We start from the raw sequence: 20,506 nt of genomic DNA, 5'->3' as shown, positions 1-20,506 counted from the left end.
GTGCTTTAGTTCAATCAGAAAGTGTGGGCTTGAAGCTGGTTGTACTGGATGAGAGTCCATGACCAGTGTTATGCAGGAGATCAGACTAGATGACCATACTGGTTCCTTTTGGGCCTTAAAGTTTCTGAACTTATTAATTAGAATTTCCTTGGTGCTTTAGTGTCATTTGATCAATACATTCTCACTTATGTTTATCTATACAATAGCCTGTGCTGTTTCATGTAGATTAATTTTTTTTTCCGTTTCTTTTTAGGTTCAAGGGAACTTTGACAAAGTTGAGTTCAATAGGATGTGCTGGACTCTCTGCTTCAAAAAGAACCTCACTAAAAGTCCTTTGTTCATTAGCGATGAAGATGCCTTTAAAGTTTGGGTTATTTTCAATTTTTTATCTGAGGACAAATACCCATTGGTCATTGTACCTGAGGAGGTAAGAAACAGTGATTTTTAAAATGCTTAACACGCTTTCCTTCAGTGTCCAAATTGACCTCTGTTGCTGGTACAGTAGAACCTCAGAGATACAAACACCTTGGGAACGGAGGTTGTTCGTAACTCTGAATAAAACGTTTTGGTTGTTCTTTCAACAGTTTACAACTGAACATTGACTTACTAACTCTGAAACCTTATTATGCAGAAGAAAAATGCTGCTTTCCCTTTATTATTATTATTATTATTATTATTATTATTATTTATTTATTTATTTATTTATTTATTTATTATTTTTAGTTTAATATAGAACTGGACTGTGTTTTTTTATTTGTTTATTTATTTATATATATTTATTTTGGTCTCTGCCGCTGACTGGTTGCATACTTCCAGTTCTAAATGAGGTGTGTAGTTGACTGATCAGTTTGTATCTCTGGTGTTCATAACTCTGAGGTTCTGCTGTATTTGGTGCTCTTTTGAAATGGTTAAGGAAAGTCTCTAGGACCTGTGGAAGAGAAAAATATCTTTTGACATGAATACAATTGTTTCCTTTTTTTTAATGACTGAGGTTTTTTTCTGAAACAAACTGCAGAGTCTGTCTTTAAAAGAGCATTTGTTGTGAGGAACTATGGTATGGCAGGAGTGCTGGCTGGTTCCTGGTAAACTGCTGAGGGACAGGCTATAAGAATGACTCCCTGACTCTGGACAGAGAGGAAAAAGTTGCTTTTGAAAAGGGAGGCTCCACCCCCAGGGCTCATGGTACTGGACTGAGCCCCTAGGTGTGAAGTTGCTTTATTCTGCTTCTGTTAACTTTTTTCTTCTTGCAAATACACATTCTAGCCCTCATAACATTTAAATCTTGAGGATCAGACCTTGTTTGTTTTGTGTGTGTGGTGTTTAACCAGTGCACCTGTTCACATGTGGTTAAGTTGAATTCCTCAGAACCACCCACACAGTCTCACTCTAAAGAAACTTCTCCTCTTATTTCTATCCCAGTGTTGTAATGTTTTAGAAGATTCCAATCTTTTCTTTCCCATGCCAGAGAGCAGAAGTTTGAAGATTTTCACTAACCACCTTGTTTTAGTAAAAGAAGAAGAGGAAGAAAAAAAAAAAAAGAAAAAAAATCTGCTTGAAACAGTGGCTGGTTGCTGTAGAAGCGAAGAGTTGTGCTGTGAATGAAGCACCAGAGATGAACTGTCTGTAATTTAAGAACTTGAATAAGTATAGGCAGGCGTCTCACTTAAACTAGAACAGAATTTTTAAAAGGTAAAAAGTAAGAGCTTATCGTATGGCGAAGAGGAAAGCCATAATGTGGCTGCTCCTGTATGATACTATATAAAATCCAGTTGAATGGACTGGTCAATATGACTCTTCAGCACTTTTGGGGCTTTGCCAATAAATGTTTAGAGTCAAAGATCAAAACAGGGTGATTCAAATTCCACAATATCACGAATAAAAATGAATGTAAATTGTTTATTATGCTAAGTGGATTGCATGTTTAAACAGTGCGATGAATGCTCCTTATTGGCTGACACATTTACTTCACACATATATCAATCAAAGACCATTTTATTCATAAAAATAATGGGCTTGATTGATTTTTCTCAGTTTTATCCTGAGGAGTGTGTTGGGTGTTTTTTGTTTTTGTGTTTTTTTTCACACTGGTGCAAACTTCAGTGATTCCAGTGGGAGGGTATTCCTGATTCTCACTGGTGTGAGATTAGAAGCCCCCTTTTCTATACATCACTCTGAATACAGCAATGTCACTTGGTGTAGTATGGGGGAGAGTCTTTGTGACTATTGTCGCTGGAGAAACATCTCCTCCATCAACATAAAATGAACCTCTGTGTTTTGCCAGGGCAGTTTATTTAGCCGCAGGGCACTTTCACCCTCTAACAGTGTTTTAACAGTGCTGGGATTGGTGGTGTCTGGGCTAGAACTAACGGGGTTCTTTCTCCATTTTTTTTCTCTATGTTTGGAGTACCTGACAGTGACTCTTCTGTAAGTCAAGAAGTGAGTCAGTATTGGCTAGGATCGCTCAAGAGCAACGTATGATTCTCTCCCTCCCCAGAAGGTGCCCTGAGCCCCTAATGAAGTGTAGAACTTGGGACAGAGATTCAGATCCCTTATCTAGTGGTTGATTGGGCTGGCTGCTAGACAGCCTGGCTGGCCTGAGAGTAAATATTTGGCATTTCGTTAGGTGTAGAATTTTTTTCTCCTCTGAAATCTCATGCTGCTACGAACATCTATTGCTGGGTGCATAATCACAATATTCCTGAGACTGCCAGACAGGCTGCATCATCAGCTCCAAAGCTAAAGTGCACACTACATACTCCAGATTTTGGGTCTCTTTCATAGACAGTCTTTGTTCATTTCCTCTCCCCACAGACATACATTTCATTCAGGAAAAAGTGCGGCATGTCAGTTAGTATCTCTCATTTTCACTCTTGATTTGATTTATCATCCTTTAGAGCAGACACCATCTGCATCTTCTTTGTTATTGCAAAGTGTTTAAGTTTCATATGGTCTAAAGAAAGTCTGTAAAGTTATTTGCAATGTTGTTGTAGCTATATTGGTCCCAGGATATTAGAGAGACAAGGTGGGTAAGATAAGCTTGAAAGTTTCTCCCTTTCGCCAATAGAAGTTGGTCCAGTAAAAGACATTACCTCACTCACCTTGTCTTTATTAAGTCATTTGGACTACTCAGTTCTTATGCACAATGCATGTATTCTGTCTTTAACTCTTCACTTTGGGTCAATACAAGTCATGTAATTTACCACAACCAGAGCAATAGAAGATAGAAGTGTTGTCTCCTATTTGACACTATATTTTGTGTTTGCTTTGGATCTATCAGTGTGGAGGTCTCTGTCTTCCTGAAAGACTTGTTTTAAAACCAGATGTATTCTGAACCAAGAAATAAAATTAAACAACTTTCAACTTATTTTAGAGTTTTTGTTTTGTTTTAGCTTTATGGACTTCTGATATTTTTACCTTTTAAATACTTACTGTCTAACTTTTTAATATCACATCAAAAATCCTGATGAGTTCTCCTAAGCATTCTTTAATACAAACTTGTTGATATCTCTTTGGGAAGGGAGGCTTTTTTGGGGGGGGTGGTGGTGAAGGAGGGGAGTTGGAAATCTCTCTAGCTATTTTAAGTAGCTTCTTTTAGTTCCATAGTAATATTTAACATAACAGCTAATCAAGCTGTTTGTCTGTTTTTTTGAAACCTATACTACCTCACTTTGCTTTAGGTTCCATTTTATAATGGAGAAGAATGATTAATCCATCAAGTACAATCTTTCCCCTATTTTTTGCTATTGAGTATAAGAAGAGGTTTGCTTGTCAGGCGTAGTGTGATACATAAAGTGCTTATTTGTAAGATACAGTGCAGTTTTGCAATCAAATGGATAGACTGTTGTGAACCTTCACAGCATTTCACTACAGCCTACCAGTGATTTATTTGTAAAAGGGTGATTTACCACTGTAATCATTCACTATAACTTCCCAGCGAGGGAATGATGTTTTTCCCCACCTCTCTGTTTCTATGGCTTGCATTATCATTTAAGTATAGTACAACACACTATCTACCACAGTCTCCAGCTCTGAGTCCTTTGTGTGACCTCCAGCTCTCTCTCCACACTCCAACTCCCACAGGAATTTCATAAATTGGTGGGGAAATTTAGCCTAGTGCCTATAGATAAGAATGCCCGTCACTTCAAAATTCCTGCTGTTCATCACACATTTTAGATCTTTCTACATTGTTGACGATCAGAAGATCTGACTGTTACAAAGGAATGGAAAGGAGCTTCTTGGATCTCTAATGACTGCAGTGGACTAGTTTTTGTCCAAAACCTGGGTGAATATGTAGAAAATATTTGCAGAGTCCTAGGTTCCATGTGAGCTAGCTGAATGTTGATGTTTCCATTCTCTGGTGTGTATGGATGCCCTCTCAGCTAATCTATTCTCTGCTGTTGCCCACTCTTCAGAAGTGGCACATTAGAGTAAAGAAGGACTGAAGTGCTCTAGAAGTAGTCCAGGGGATGAGTGGCAGGTCTGTCTAATATGTTTCCCCTTCCTGGGTCAGGAGGAGAATATTGGGTAGTGGGATGGAGCTGTTCAGCGTGGCATACTCCCCTCCACAACCAGTAGATTTCTGTGTAGTAGTGCTGGAAAAAAGTCATTTGTAGGCTCTTCTGCAGCTTTTAAACCCCCTCAGAGAGAGTGGATGAGTTAGTATACATCCATAGGACAGCTAGAAAGCAGCAGCATGTCTGCTTGGAGGGGAGATGCGTAAGGGGGGGTGCTCTTGTGGATGGCCCAGAATTCACAGGGATGGAGCATATTTTGCCACTGAAGTCTGAGCATAGTGCAGTTAAAGGGTTCTGCCCTCTGCCACTTCCACAAACTTTTCCTCCTGGTGAGGAGAATGGGTTTGGGTTTTGTGCAGCTTGAAAGCCACTGGCACTCCAGGGTACATTTCCCCTTCTTTTCGTGATGGTCTGTCCTAGGCCTAGGACTTGAGTTTGAAATTTTCTCACAGGGTGATTGAGCCTGTTTTATGCACTCAATAATTTTGCACCTATGTAATTCCATTGATTTAAATGGAGTTGCACCTCAGTTGCAACAATCTGAATGAAGAATCAGGACCACTAACTTCCTGGCTTGTTAATGTTTTGTACATTTATACTTATGCTGCTGTGTTGATCTATGATAATGGAAAGTGAATATGGCTTTAATGGACTTCTACTGGAGGATAGGAGAGGACATGGTCCCATGAAAGGATCTTTTACAAAGGGATTAGCAGAATAAATCTATTGAAGAACCACTTCCTTAATGTATTGTCTTGGAGACTGGGGAGGTTAGAAGCAGATACTAATTCTGGGAAAGTAGGCATTCTCTCATTTGACAGTAAGAATCTTTGTGGTACACAAAACAAAATGATCCTGTTACTGACATGCAAGCTTTTCCTGGAAGGGAAAGGATAAATCTGAGCAGAGTGGTTGTGCCAAACTTTGTCTTGCTGTTGTTGTCTCTGCCTGTTTTAAAGAGAGCTAGATTGGAAAGCGCAGCTCTCTGGATTAGTGAAAAAATTAGTCAGAAATAGCCTCGTCTTCTCTTATGGCAGGAAAACTTTGACAAGTAGGTAGGTATTGCAGGGTGCTCTGAAAATGGTCTAGCTATGTTGTATGGCATATTATGTCCTCCACTACCTCATTCCTGTTAGGCACCCAACAGCATTCTCTCCAGCTGTCACCAGGAGTGGTTCTGCTTTTTGCCGCCCCAAGCACAGCACTCAGACGGTCACGCAGATTCGGTGGCATTTCTGCGGGTGATCTGCCAGTCCCATGTCTTCTATGTACCTGCTGCTGAAGCTGTGGGACTGGCAGACCTCCCACGGGCATGCCGTCCTCACGGCAACCAGCACGCCGCCCCCCCACAGCAAGCCGCCCCAGGCACACACTTGCTGCACTGGTGCCTGGAGCGCCCCTGGCTCTCACAGATGTCTTCCTCGCTTTTATTAGGTGCCTAGTCGGATGGGGGAGGGATAACTGAAATAGAAGAGTGGAGGAGAGAATTGTAATCATAAGCAAAACATTTCCCGCTGCATCTCCAATTTTTAATGTTGCTTTCACTGCCCTTCTTATCTGTTAGACTTGGTGTATGTCTCACCGTTCTTTAACTGAAACGTGTCTTATCTTTAAAAAAGATTTCCAAATGTTTCCCCCTTCCTCTGTTTCAGCACATGTGGCTGTTACCTTGGAAATGCTTTATCATCTAAATCTATGGTGTGTGGTTAGTAAACAACCATATTCTTGGGCCAGCCTTAATAATGAAATGTGCAGAGCTATGTAATGCGAATCACTATATAATGTATTGTGTTATGTTCAATAAACATTTGAAAATTTTAAAAATAAGCAAATATACATTGTCTTTTTATTTATTTAAATGTTCCCAGACCCTGTTTGAGGCCAAATTGTGTAAGTAATTACATTTTTTAAGATAATTTTTTTTTTTCTAAATCTGCTTTGCTTCAGACCAAAAGTGTGGTGGTGATGCATGCAGTATGGCGAGTAGTACAATGAAGCACTATGCTCTGCTCTATCTCATATCAATACAAGTTGCAATGAAAAAGTCTGTTCTATAGCAACCAGGGGCGGCTTTAGCTTTTTTGCCACCCCAAGCACGGCAGTCAGGCAGCCTTCAGCAGCTTGCCTGCGGGAGGTACCCGGTCCCGTGGATTCAGTGGCTTGCCTGTGGGAGATTCACTGCTCCTGTGGCTTCTGAGTACCTGCCGCCGAATTGCCGCCAATTCCGCGGGACCGGTGGACCTCCTGCAGGCAAGCCGCCGAAGGCTGCCTGACTGCCGCCCTCACAGGGACTGGCAGGGTGTCCCCCCACAGTTTGCTGCCCCACCTGGATTAGTGAAACCCAACTTGGAGCGCTGGTGCCTGGAGCCACCGCTGACGGCAACTCTTCTTTGACAAGCTATTTCGGTAAACAGCAAAACAGAAATGGCTTCTTCTTTGTGTGTCCATGCCTCATTTTTCTTGTAAAAATGATATATTTTCATGACTGCACAAGGAGTGTGAATGGAGTTGCATGTTTGTGATTCTGAAAAATTGCTCGGAGAAAGCATTTTTGATTACCTGACTTGCACTAACTGTTAATGTAATGGCTGCTGTCTTGCCAGACATGCCAGGGGTTGAACCAGGGATCTCCAGAGCCAAAATCTTCAGATTCTACAGCTTGAGCTAAAGAGACAAGGCTCTTTAGTGGGGGCTGTAACAGACTGTCATGCCCTGTGTGTTGGGAACAGAGTGGAACTTGTATCAGTAGTAAGTTACATTAATTCTTCCATTTAGAAACCACAGATTTCTTGCTTCTTGAAAAGAACAAGGGTAAGGTTCAGAGTAGCAGATTTCTCATCTGGTTCTCCATATATATATAGGTCCTATCTTGACGTGCATCTTCACAATTTATATCAAATTATTAATTAAATTAGATTAATTTTGAAGAGAGTAGATAATGGTTTGCATTGTATGATAACCACAGTCTTTGTACTCTGTTTACCCAAATAGCTGTATGAGCTACAGTAACATAAATTTTTGTGTGGGGATTATTTTGTGGGTAGGAAGGAAGAATATTTGACTATAAAGGGGACTTAATTGCTTAGGAGATTTGTAGTGGAATATAGAGCTTTTCACCTGTTGGCTGACCGTTCAAACTCTGCCCAGGTATGTACCAGACTGGCAGTTTCATTTCAGGGCTCTTTGGTGGCATTTGTGAAATGAGTCCAATGATCAGATTCCACAAAAACCACCACTACAAGTGAAACCCTTGTTATCCGTCTCAGCAGAGAGGCCAAGGGTCTAATGGAAATGAAGCGTGAGCTATCCACCTAAACCCTGGGCAACCCTCTGTGGCAGGGTTGAGTCACTTTGAGCACTGGGGAAATGATGAGGTGATAGCACCATTGTCATAGGTCATAGCTGCTCTTGGGTACCTTACCAGTTGGCCTAGACATCGCATCTACTTCATATAAAATGATGGCACTGCAAGTCCTCTACATATCTACTGGTGGTCCACTGCAACCACTGTTTTGATAAGAGTGGACTTGGCAGAATAGCCTTGAACGTCTGAGGTGTGAGAGGCGCCATCTGGTGGGCATTATGGCTACCTTGATGTGTTTGTTAATTTTTTTTCATCCTTTACACACATGGGTTCATCCAGTTGTGATTGGCAAAAGGTCATGTAAAACTGATGTCAGTACTTTCATATGGAATGTGATAATATCCAAAAGGTTGAAACCAATACAGGAAAAACTGCTGATGAAATAAAATAGCATCAGAAAGGGAATAGGGAACTATTCCACTGAAAGAAGATGCTAAAGGCACTTTGTGTCTAGTATTAAAACAAAAAACTCTTTAATACCCATAAGTTCTTAAAAGTGACTCTTGGTGAAATCCTGGCCCCACCGAAGTCAATGGGAGTTATTCCACGGAGTTCAGTGGGTCACAATTTCACCTTCTTAGTAGAGCATTGATCATTGTTTAAAACAAGACAAACAATCCTTTAAAAGAAAATCTTACAACTTTATCACAGAGAATAATTGCACTCAAAGTAGAGCAAACATTGAGTCATAGTTACTTCTTAACTCTTTCAACTTATTAACCACAGGTATAAACTGTTTAAACCAGATTTAATTAGTCATTTATTTTGATGTGTTAACGTGTGGAGGGGTGGGGGAGGGGGAGAGAAGGGAAGTACTCTGTTCTCAGAAGTATCAAAAGTTCCTCATTTGAGCATGCAAATGAAGTGTTTACGTCCATATTTGACCAGATGGAACTATTGCATTACGTTGATCACTCATTGTTTTATGCTAATTTCCCCATCTCCACAGCTGTAATGCAGCTATTGTAGAAAATATTTGTATATGCCTGCCAGAGTAAGAAGAGTAAAGCCTGTAAAATTCTATTGTTTAAAAGTTTAACTAATACATAAGCCACTTTTCTTGTAAGAAAATATCTAAATATTGCTATTGATACACTTGAATGGACTTTTAGAGAGTGATAAGTGTAACTCATGGAGATTAGTGTACTTGTGGGCTTGTCTTAAGATTAAGTATTCATATATTTTAATCACACACACACACACACACACACAGAGTAATACTTGGTTTATATAGAACTAATGAAAGTAAATCCCCTCGTTTAGTGTCTCTTTTACTAAAACATCATTAACAGTTTTGATGTATTCCCTTCTCAGCCCATTAGTTTGATTTAAATTCATGATTGCATGCTGTGGGCAACAGTTAAAATCTGTTCAAATACGATTTCTAGTCCCTCTCTGTGTGAGCCCAATCTTGTAAAATGATTAGCAAAAGGGATTTGAAGGTGCTTCACACCTTTCTTTAAATAAATAAAAAGCCTAAAGTTAAATGCCAATAAGAATTCTTAATTCTTTTACTATCTTGTACTTTGGTAGGCTGAGATGACACATGACAAACAAAATGAAGTGAATGGTATGGCTTACATTAAGTGCAGAATATTGCAAAAGGGTAGCATTCTGCCCTGGTTATTTTAACTTCCCATCCTGCTAAGGGAAATACAGTGAGCTCTGTTCAGAGGAATTGAATTGATGGGCATAGTGCATTTTAAACCTGAAATGAGAGACTTACTCTTATCTTTTATTAAAGAAAGGATAGCCTGTCTTTAAAAGCCAGTGTTTGTTTATTTCAGGTCATTAAGGTGAGGCCTTCTGGAAATTTGTTTCTAAATTGGGGTCATCTAACATTGCAGTTCATGTACACTGAAGTAGCATTCTTTGTTGTTGGCAGTGAGACTTGCCTGCAAGTGGGAAGTAAGCTGCTTCCTGAATCTTACTGAATGCTGAGGATTTATGGTATCTGTTGTTGGAAAGCCCTGGCTGCACATGTTGTGTATAAGAGTTTGAAAAGTGGAAATAACAAACTTAGTTTTTGTGAATTATTTATATAAATTAAAATATTTTAATTATTTATTCAACATGAAATGTAAGTGATTATAGCTTTAAGAAGTGCTAGGAGCTGACGCTTCTTACCATCAGATTGGCTTAACCTGAATGACCTTAAAGTGAGTAATTCAGAGCCATGAACTGAACTTCTAAAATGCAAAGTCCAGGGGTGCATTCCTGCAAAAGCCTACTATTGGCCATACTGCTTACTCTTGTGAGTAGTCCTATTGAAATCACTGCACTAAAATCAGCAGGGCTACTCACAGGAGTAAGCACTATGGCTGGTAGTAAATGCTGGCAAAACTAGGGCCTTCAACTTAGCATTCAGAAGTACAGTCGTTGTACTGAGATCAATAGGAGTACTCTCAGTAATAGTCATGATATCCAGTTTGAAACGACATCTACTTAAACATTTTCTTCCCTAAAATTGGTTGGCTGTTAGTGCCATTTATGTATGAATACATCCCAACTAAATTCAATGTCAGTTACGTGTAGGGAAACAGAGGTAAAAAATACTTTACTGTTTTTTTTTTGCCCCCCTAAACCCATCTGCCCTGCAAGGCTAAATACATCTTTGCTTACAATAATCTTTAAGAGGACAATAAGTCTTTACAAAAGGCAAACATCACAGGAATGTAGAATTAGCTCAGAAGCATATGAATTGGGTACTTTTTCTTACGTGTGTGTTTTTTCTTTTTGAGACAAAGTGATTATAGTTTACTTCCTCATTTTTCCTTTAGCATTAATTCCCATTTAGTATTACTGAAAAGGAGACTATTTAATAACTAATCTCAGTGTTCCAGAAATCCCATTCCAGTGTTCCAGAAATCCCAGTAAAAATCCCATTTCTCTAAGGTTCAGCTCAGGTTCAGTAATTAACTGCTTTGTCAGACTTGTTATAGTCTGTCACAGATTTGCACGTATTTCATATTTATTTGCCACAGACTTGGATGCTTGCTCACATCAAGAAGAAGCCATAGAAGCCATATTAGCCAGAGTATTAACATACATACTGTGGCTAACATCAGATACTTGAGACCTGGTAGTCCTTGTAGGATGAATGTATGGAAGAACACTTCCTCATCCCCCTTTTCTCAAACCTCTGATGAGAGACGGGGATGGCTGCTCAAGAGCCTGCCAATTCAATCCCTTATATACACCAATCAAAAAGTGGCCCAGTACTCATGCTAAAAGGTTAGACTGGTCTGTAGTGAAGCCTCATTTGGCCCACACTGACTTTTCTGTAATCCATGGAAGAAATTACCTACTTCCTGGTTTCTCAGAAGCACTAGGGTAATGGAGATTGCACAGCATCAATGACATGGAGGGGGGAGATTTTCACAAGTGCTCAAATAAATGACTTTCATTTGAGGCAGTGAGGACCCTGTTGCTTTTGAACATGAGACGTTCTAAGTCACTTAGGTGCTTTTTGAAAATTGTACCTATAATTGGTCTACTTTACACAATTGTTCCAACCCTCCATCAGGACTGTCTACCGGGGAGAGCAGGCCTAAAAAATAGCTAATCCTGCATGTACTGAAAGGGGGATCTGAAAGGTACCTTGTAAGACTCAGTCTGATGATGTCCACCCCTAAGCCATTGTTGTAGCTTATGACCATCACGTGCCCTTTCAGCAACATCAGCTCTGCACACAAAGACATTCAGTGATTAAGAGGAACTGCATCTAAGAGCCCTTGGCTTGAGAGAGTTGATGCAACATCTGCCATAGGATGAAGGCCAGAGGCAGGATTCATATGCCTGCTTTTATAGTCACCAGAAAGATGGTGACTTTTATTGTATAGATGTGATTGTGGAAGTAGGAATTCACAAACTGCCATTGGTTAAAGATTTGTAGGGTTTTTTTTTTATTATTACTACCAGATGGATTCAGTTTGAAATAAATCTAGTATTAAATAAGTTCAATTAGTGATGTAAGACAGATAGTCAAGACTTAAGTCTTGACTAACCTCAGTAGAAGTTATAGTTATAGTTGTCTGACACATGATCTGGAAAGTATTAGGAAAAGGAGAATTTGTTTTAGGAATGAATACGTTTTCATCTTCACTTTCATTTCTTTTATGCCCATCCTGATATCATAATATCAGATTTGAGGGGGAGGTGTCAGGGCTCAGACATGTGACTAGCATGTGACTATTGCTAATGTCTTTCCTCATAAACGCTATTTCCTTTACTCTCTCTGCTATATTGTATTGCTTTACTTTTATAACATTGTAATGCTTTTGAAGCTTTCCTCTTTCTCATATTTAATTCTGCATAATCTTGATGCTATTAAAGAACAACTTCCATGTGTATCGTTCGTGGGCAGAAATCCCAAAACTGAGTGTCTGAAGTTAGAAGTCTAAATCCATATTTAGGCTTCTGAATCTGAGTAGTCAGATTTTCTAGGGATGATGAGCACACACAAACCCCGTTGTAGCAAATAAGAACAGTGGGAGCTTGGAATCTTTGAAATTGAAGCCATTTATCTTTAGGTGCCTAAATGTGAATTTAAGAGCCTAACTTTAGGCATGCAAATTTTGGCCTAGAGCTTTTAAGCATTTGAAAAAATTCTTTGTTAAAAGTGATGTAATTTTTGCTTCTATTTCTGTACAGATTGAGTACTTGCTTAAAAAACTCACTGAAGCAATGGGGGCAGGCTCGCATCAAGAACAGTTTGAACATAATAAGAACAGTCTCGGTGCCAATCAAGGTCTTTCTGCATGGGAATTGATTGAGCTTATTGGAAGTGGACAGTTTAGCAAAGGGATGGACCGACAGACTATATCAATGGCAGTTAACGAGGTCTTTAATGAGCTCATATTAGATGTACTGAAACAGGTAAGAATTGCATGGAATGAATGTTTGAAAATAGTAGGCTGTATGAGTTATTGGATAATGAGATCATTTGCCCATGAATTCTGCTGCCATGAATAACAGTTTCTTTAGCTGATGGCAGTGAACAAGCTTGAGGGGTCTCCTTAGTGCTCTGACAGTTGGTTTCTGTTAAGAGTTTGTGAATGTGGTTTATTTTTAAAAGAATATATTTTGTAAAAGGGAAGCTGTGCTATGTAAAAAGATCTATTTAACCTTTCTAGAACTGAAAAGGAGATACTTGTCCTTGGTGAGTTGTACTTAGGAACTGAAAGAAAAGTGGCCCTTGTGTTTCTGACTTAAAATAGGCCCTCTCTTTATACCAGTAATTCATTAGCTAATAGAATAGCTGCAAAATTTTATTTATTAATTCTTGAATTTGTGGTAAGTCTTTAATATGTTAATATATTAACATTTGCAGTTGGCTTACAGAAAAAAACCTCTGATAGGTATATATCAGTCTAACTGTGCCCACACAAGGGCAATGCACCGAGTTAACTATATCTGTTTCTAAATTGATACAGTTAAAACAGCATAAAAATTGTGTAGAAAATGCTATTTAACTCTGCATAGCAGACTATGGAGCATTAGTGATTTACTAAAATGAAGTCAAAGCTAAAAAGTAATGGTTTTATCTTAAAATTCATAGAATATTTGTCAACCTTCTTCTCATTTGGAGTTCCCGTAGAGGGCATGATTACCGTCAGGGGACTCCTCAGTTGTTCTAGATGTTTCAGAAAGTCCCAGAATGGCTTTAAAGGACTGTATATTTAAAATAGGAAAAATAAATCCATAAAACCCCAGTGAAGTGTTTTTATTCAGACAAACTGCACTTACCTAGGATTTTAATTCACACTCATATGTACTTTATGGGGAACTGTTAGTGGTTTTTAATTGTTTCTCCTTACGAAGAAAGCAAGCAAAGGCTTTTTTGGCTGCCCTTCCAAATCCATTCAGAAGTTATCAGAAAATCTTGGCACAGGAAGTTCTTTCAAAATAGCCAAAGAACAATGCAAAACATCAGTTTTTGTTAACTCATTGGCAGGATGAACAGTTGAGGACAAAATTTAAGCCATTCTGCTAATACCATTGAACATCATAACTGGTGTCAGCTCAGTCCATCCACTTGATGTTTGAAAGGAAATCTCTGATTTCTTTAGATGTTTCAAATGCTTTCTATCTGATGCTGTGTTGCCTCTCATAAAAGGATTGCTGCAGTGTCTTGACTGTCTCTTCTTTAGTGACTGTGACTTTGTTCGGGGATGTCTCCCTGCTTCTAAAAAGACGTTTTAAAAAGTTTTCAACCTGGCCTCCTCCCTCTTCTGGACAGTCACCTGTCTGTTGGAAAACAGAGTTCACACTTTAATTCAGATATAACTAGTATTGATGGAATTATTAATTTTTTTTGCAAATTTGAAAATATTGATTTTTATTTTTAATTTTGTGTGTGCAAATATTAACTTTTTATTTTTACAGTTGTGGGAAAGTAAGGGTGGGGTAGGGCTGGGGTTAGGGTGGGGCACCGAGGACAGCAGGACTGCAGGGTGCTCCAAGCAGCCCAAGAGACTTGGGTGGAAAGCGGTGGTCCTGGCACAATAGAGCACAGACCCCCAGCCAGGGCTGCAAGGAGGAAGACAAATCCCCAACTGAGGGGGAGACCATCCTGCTGCTGAACAATTACTGCCCACACACTCCTGGCTGGTGAGTGTGTGAGAGCCCCCAGCCATGGAGGAAGACACCCCACTGCTGAATGGCTGCTGCTTGACAGGATGGCAACAGGACCAAACAAAAAACAAACCCAAACCACCAAACAAACCCAAAGCACATAAGAGTTGGGGAAAATGAGATTATAGAAATTAGCAGAGGAAACGGTAACTTTTTAAACTAATTTTTTTAATTGACTAGCCAGTAAATTCAAATGTCTGATAGAACATTCAATCATTTCCATCTTTCAACATGCATCCTCTTTTTCTGTGAAGCATCCTTTTGACTAGCTCTAACCACACTGGATAAAACACTGTAGGTGGGTGCTTCTGTTAAAATTATTGTTTAATGCAGTAGTTAATATATCTAATTATGTTTTCATCATTAGATTTCAGTGTTAACAGCTAATTGAGATGAATGGGGGCACACGACTTCGCTTGAAGTCAAATTCTCCCCCCTTGTGCAGGAGTAAATAGGGTTTATATGGAGGACTAATAGAAAACAGAGGGATGGAATTCTCCCCATAACCTGGAAAGAATGCACCATGTAGCTGTGTAGCTATCTCATGGCGGCTGCTGCTGCCTCATGTTTATGGTGTTCTTGGGCAATAGGGAGCTTAAATTGGTCTTTCCCATTGGCTAACAGCAGTATTTATTAAAAATAATGTATTTGGTACTATAAGTGTACCTGGTGTGTTGTTTATGCATTATTGAAGTTTAGGGGAAGGCTGCACTATATTCTTCACTCACCCTATACTTGGGTACATTTGGAACTGATGAGAGAGGGACATGATAGTCCAGAATAAGGCTTGGGTAAAAGCCAACTATGGTTAGTCCTTTCTGTGTGGATGTGAAATGTAGAGGCTTAAGATCCTGGGGCCAGTCTACTGGACTCCACCACCAAAGACATGTAGCTAGAACAATTGTAGTTTTACATCTTTGACATTTTAATATTTCCTCTGTGTGAAATACAAGTTCTGTTTTGGACTGGGTACTTCTAGACCTCCTTCCCCCACAGAAAAGAAAAGGGAAGTGATCCTGATCTCATTCGGCTTCAAAGCAAAGAGAAATGTGGTATTTCTTTAATTCTATCAATTTTATTTATTTTCCACATAAACTGAACACAGTTTAAGCAAAGAACTATCTCCACATCCCCTGGCTCCTCCTCCTCTTCACCAAGAGACAAAGGATAGAAATACATTTCAAAGAAAGTTCACTAGCTATCTAAAAGGGGAAAAATATGTAAGAAATTCTGATTTATATCACAAAGGAACTTTCTTACTGCTGGCCTACATGGTGTTAGGTCTGCAGTAAATATAAATGATTAGATCTAAGATCCCACTAATAGTTCCACTTCCAGTTCAGCTGAGGACAAATTGATCAGACTAGTTCTTCTTCTGTGTGCGGATTGGAAAAGGCATGGATTGGAAAAGGAAGGAGAAGGGAGTTTGAAATCTTTCTGATGATAATTAAGGTGTGGTATTAGGACATGTCTGTATAGCTATTAGTGCACAGCAAACTGCTGTGCAAATCTAGCCTGCCCACTCACTGGCCATGCGGAACTGCTACAGGAGCTACAAGTGTCATAATGGGCTGTGATCTATGTGGTGGCACACTACTATAGATCAAAGCACACTACAGCACTTTTTAGTGTAGTAGCAGCATCCTTGCAGCCAGTTAGTGCCTGGCAGGCTAGAGCAGGATAGATTTACACTCAGCTTGCTGTGAGATAACTGTTTGTAGAAACAAGCCCTTGGAGACGCAATGTTTTTCTTTTATTTAAAGCAGATTAAGTAAATGTAAGGAAAACTAAAATACTATGGATGAAATCTTGGCCCCACTGAAATCAGTGGAAAAACAGCTGTTGACTTCAGTGGGGTCAGGATTTTGCCCTAAGCTCCCCAAATAGAGTATACTAGCCAGAAGTATAGTTTTCATTCTCCCTTTCTCAGTCCCGCTAACTGAAGTTTCTAGCACACTCTCATTGGGATCATTTCTTTAAAAAAGGCTTTGGACTTTTTTTGGGTGCAGCTAGAAGAGCAAGGCAACAGAAGATATTTTAGGAGACAAGAAGAACCGCTTCCAGGAGGTGGAAGTTTTATCCCCAGGGTTACGTGTACAGTAGGGAATGGAATATCTAGCTAGAATATCTGTTTAGCTCTAGGCCCTGCATATACCGCTGGGGTTCTTTGTTGTATGAGGTATTTTGTTGTTGACATTTCACAATGTGATTAAATTAATAAAATCTCTGTCATTACACACCATGGATGACATGTCCAGCAGAGTAGTATGGTAGCACTAATATTAATAATAAATAATAAAAAAAGGAAGAGGGGTAGTAAAATATTGTCAAATAGAATCCAGAGAGATTGCAGTATTATTTCTGTTTGTCATAAAGATGGTTTTATCATTTGCAAATCGGGAAAAAGGAATCACAAATTACTTTCATGAACTAAGTAACAGCTGATGGAATTGCAAGTTACGATGAACGGAAATGTGTAAGAATCAGCATTTAGAGCCTGGTCTATTAATCAGTCTTGGATCATAACCTTAGGGTACACAAGTAAAAGGCAGAGCAGTACAATCGAGGGGACGCAATTCAATGGGTCATCCTTTTTTTACAGGGGTACATGTTGAAAAAAGGTCACAGAAGGAAAAATTGGACAGAACGTTGGTTTGTGCTAAAACCAAATATTATTTCATATTACGCGAGTGAAGACTTAAAAGACAAAAAAGGAGACATCATCTTGGATGAAAACTGTTTTGTAGAGGTAAAAATAAATTCAACTCTCTAAATTATAGAAATTTTAATATCATCTTTTGTGGTGGACTCCCAGTGTCTATTCAGTGATGGTGAGATATTCTATTTTTTTCCTTTTTGCATCAGTGGGTCACTCTCTGTTGGGCTGTGTCTCTAGGTTTTATTTTCACGAAGATCATTTAATGAAAATATTGGATTTTGTACAAATATGTTAATGAGTGGAAAGCAGTAACAGTAAAAACTTAACTATTTTATAATGTTTCAATTTTCCGTAAACAGCAGTTTTGCACCTCTATGTAAAATGGCATTTATATCCCAAACTATAATATATGATAATGAAATATTATACAGTTGTATGTCTTCATAGCCTGTACATGTGACTGATTAGTGCATAGGTGGGATGCGATATGATGTGCTGTTCAGATGTGGTATTTAGGTTCACTGGAAACTAATATTTTGTTTTCCATTCCAGTCCTTGCCCGACAAAGATGGAAAGAAATGCCTTTTTCTTATCAAATGCTTAGATAAAAGCTTTGAGATTAGTGCCTCTGATAAAAAGAAGAAGCAGGAGTGGATTCAAGGTAAGGTGTCTTAAATCTTAGTGATGATGTGCAAGTTAAGTGCTTTGCAAAAGCGGAGCCTTAAACATGTGCTTAAGAACAAGATTTTCACAGTGACTAGTGATTTTGGGGTGGTTCCCCTTCGAGTTCCAAAATTGAGACATCTCAAAGGGGCCTGATTTTCAGAAAGAGATAAGCAACAAAACGCTGAAAAATGGGCTTCTTCAACGTGTCAAATTGAGGCACCCAAAATCACTAGTCACTTTTGAAAATCTGTGCTGATGAGCTTTCATAAATTTTATCTTGTAGGAAGAGCTCATATGGAACTCTGCCTACCAGCAGTTCACTTTCAGTAACCGATTTGCTGCATGTTGTGGGATGGCTAACACAAAACGAAAGATGATTTTTATTTGTTTACTTTTTGTTATTTCTTTCTTTACAAACTTGATCTGTGATACAGCCACATTTTTAGGAAGAAAATAAAATTGTTCAGTAGGTTTGATTTGTTTGTTTGTTTGTTTTTTGTTGGGGGTGGGCAAGCTTGTTCATCTTAAAACTGTTTTTTATTTTTGAGATAATATTGTCAAGTGGATACAGCAAAGGGCTGGAGACCAGGACCTCTTGTTCTCTAAACCTGGCTCTTCCACGGCAATGCTGTGTAGTGCGGAAAAGCCAATTAACATCTGTACAGTACTTTGAAAATGCAAAGTGCTAAGTATTGTTGTTCATACTTTCCTCCTAATTTACAGTATCTACTTAATTAGGCTGCACAAGGGACATGTGCTTAGCAATTACACAATGCTAAAGCTAGACATTTCACTCTTCTAAATAGTTTATTTCCTCTTTTGATAATATTTCTAGCACTTCACTGCTTTCCTTTCTGGGTGCTTCAATCACTCTAAATATATCCACTTTCTTGCTGAAAGAATTTACCTTTCTTTTACTAGTAAGATGTACAGGCCAGATAGAATGCTGGTCCTAGGAAATAAAATGTGAGGGTACTATTTTTGAAGTTCTATCCGTCAAAATGTCCCTGAGAAACAGCGTGGTTATTATCTGGATTAGAAACACTGAGAAAATTGTCTAAGGATGTGGAGAGAAATTTGCAATTGATTGTCGTTTCCTTAGACTTTATCTCTTTCAATAATTTATATTCACACCATCTTAATCTTGCCAATGCAGCACTAGAAATTGACGCTGGGTATGGAATAATCGCTCAGGGTATTAGAAGTACCTGACATTCCTCTCTTTGGGATACAGATGATATTGCAATGTGTAGAAATCCAGCACACTTACTTTTTTCATCTTATTAGTTAACGTAGTAAGAGAGAGTGGGGATGAAGAGAGACAGTTGTGTGCGATAACAGAATAGCTGTTTCTCACCTACCCAGGCTATCCAGACAGTCTAGCATTTCTCCTAACTGAAGTTCTCTTTTATTGTTGCTTTTCCTTTCCATCACATGGACTCCTTTACAGCCATTCAGACCACCGTAAGCCTGCTGAGGCTTGGCAGCCCTCCACCTCACAAAGAAGCGCGCCAGAAACGGAAAGAATTACGCCAGAAACAGCAAGCTGAGCAAGAGGAATTGGAGCGGCAGATGAAAGAACTCCAAATAGCCAATGAGAACAAGCAGGAGGAATTGGAGACAGTGAGAAAGGTGGGGACAGGTTGTTAGTCTTCAAGCTTTTACATTGCACTGATCAGACCAGAATTTTGCCTAGAGAAGTTTCAGTTTGGTTGAGATTGAGTTTCTTGAAATATTGATCAGTTTTACACGTGTGTGCTTTTTGTGCAGGGCCAGGACACACTGAGTCAGGCTGAGCTGTGCTTAGAGCAGGATCCTGGGTGAGCAGAGAGGATGGGAAAAGAGGCAGGCATGCAGCTGTTCCAACCAGGAGTTACTGGCAAGTGAGCTAGCCCCTAGTTAAGTTAGTGCTGTCTGCAACAGCTCTCCAGAGGCCGTTCTGCTGGAGGAACAGAAAGTGCTCTGGGTGTGCCTCCTGTGCCAGAGGGGGAGAGAGGTGTAGCACAAGGGAAATCACCAGCTGTCCACACAGGTTAGCTTTACAGCACTTTGTGCCATGGATGCTTCTCAGAGGGGCTGCACCATGGCCTGGGGATCTAGCCCCTTTAATTAATTATTAAAGGAGCAGGCTGGCGTTTAACAGAGTTTCCATTAGGGTTTTCTTAGTTTTAATGGATTACTAAAGTGACATAGGTCACAGGGACTGAGAAAGAGAGGAAAAAATCCTGCCCTAGCACACTTCCAACAGTATGCGTAAAGTTCAGTTTCCAGATACACATTGAAATATGCTGCAGAATCCTTGTGTGTGTTTGTAATCTAATGGGAGCAGTTTTGGGCAGATTCACAAAGGTATTGACCACATGTACTATGCTCAAACACGTTTTCTCATAAAATTTGCATCGACTTTGCAGAGCAACAGATTCAGACAGCTCGAGTGTGACTGTTGGAAGAAAAGCTTTAGAAATCAATTTATCTGAAAAGCTCTAAAGGTGTTTAAAACTTGGATTAAGGAAGCTTGGCAGAAGGTTTTATGAACAGCACTGAAGAGCATTGCCGTTAACTTGCTGATCACTGCAGATATTAGAGTTGCCTACATCTGTGTGATTGCTCCCCTGTGAGGCTTGGTGAAAGTTAAAAGATCCATTCTACCTAATTTAAGATTTATGT

General features: G+C 39.3%; 1 protein-coding gene across 2 annotated transcripts in view; it reads left to right on the top strand.

Moving 5' to 3' along the window:
• SWAP70 (switching B cell complex subunit SWAP70) overlaps positions 1-20,506 on the top strand; it is a 61,164-nt gene that overhangs the window by 24,365 nt on the left and 16,293 nt on the right. For both annotated transcript variants that reach the window (XM_030560393.1, XM_030560392.1), the window contains exons 3-7: positions 254-427; positions 12,532-12,756; positions 17,117-17,263; positions 17,726-17,834; positions 19,290-19,471. In XM_030560393.1, coding sequence (XP_030416253.1) covers positions 254-427; positions 12,532-12,756; positions 17,117-17,263; positions 17,726-17,834; positions 19,290-19,471 — 837 coding nt within the window. The remainder of the gene's footprint in view (positions 1-253; positions 428-12,531; positions 12,757-17,116; positions 17,264-17,725; positions 17,835-19,289; positions 19,472-20,506) is intronic.

This window comes from Gopherus evgoodei, chromosome 4 (genome assembly GCF_007399415.2).
Source record: "Gopherus evgoodei ecotype Sinaloan lineage chromosome 4, rGopEvg1_v1.p, whole genome shotgun sequence".
Lineage (NCBI taxonomy): Eukaryota > Metazoa > Chordata > Testudines > Testudinidae > Gopherus > Gopherus evgoodei.
This window is presented reverse-complemented; position numbering and strand designations above follow the sequence as displayed.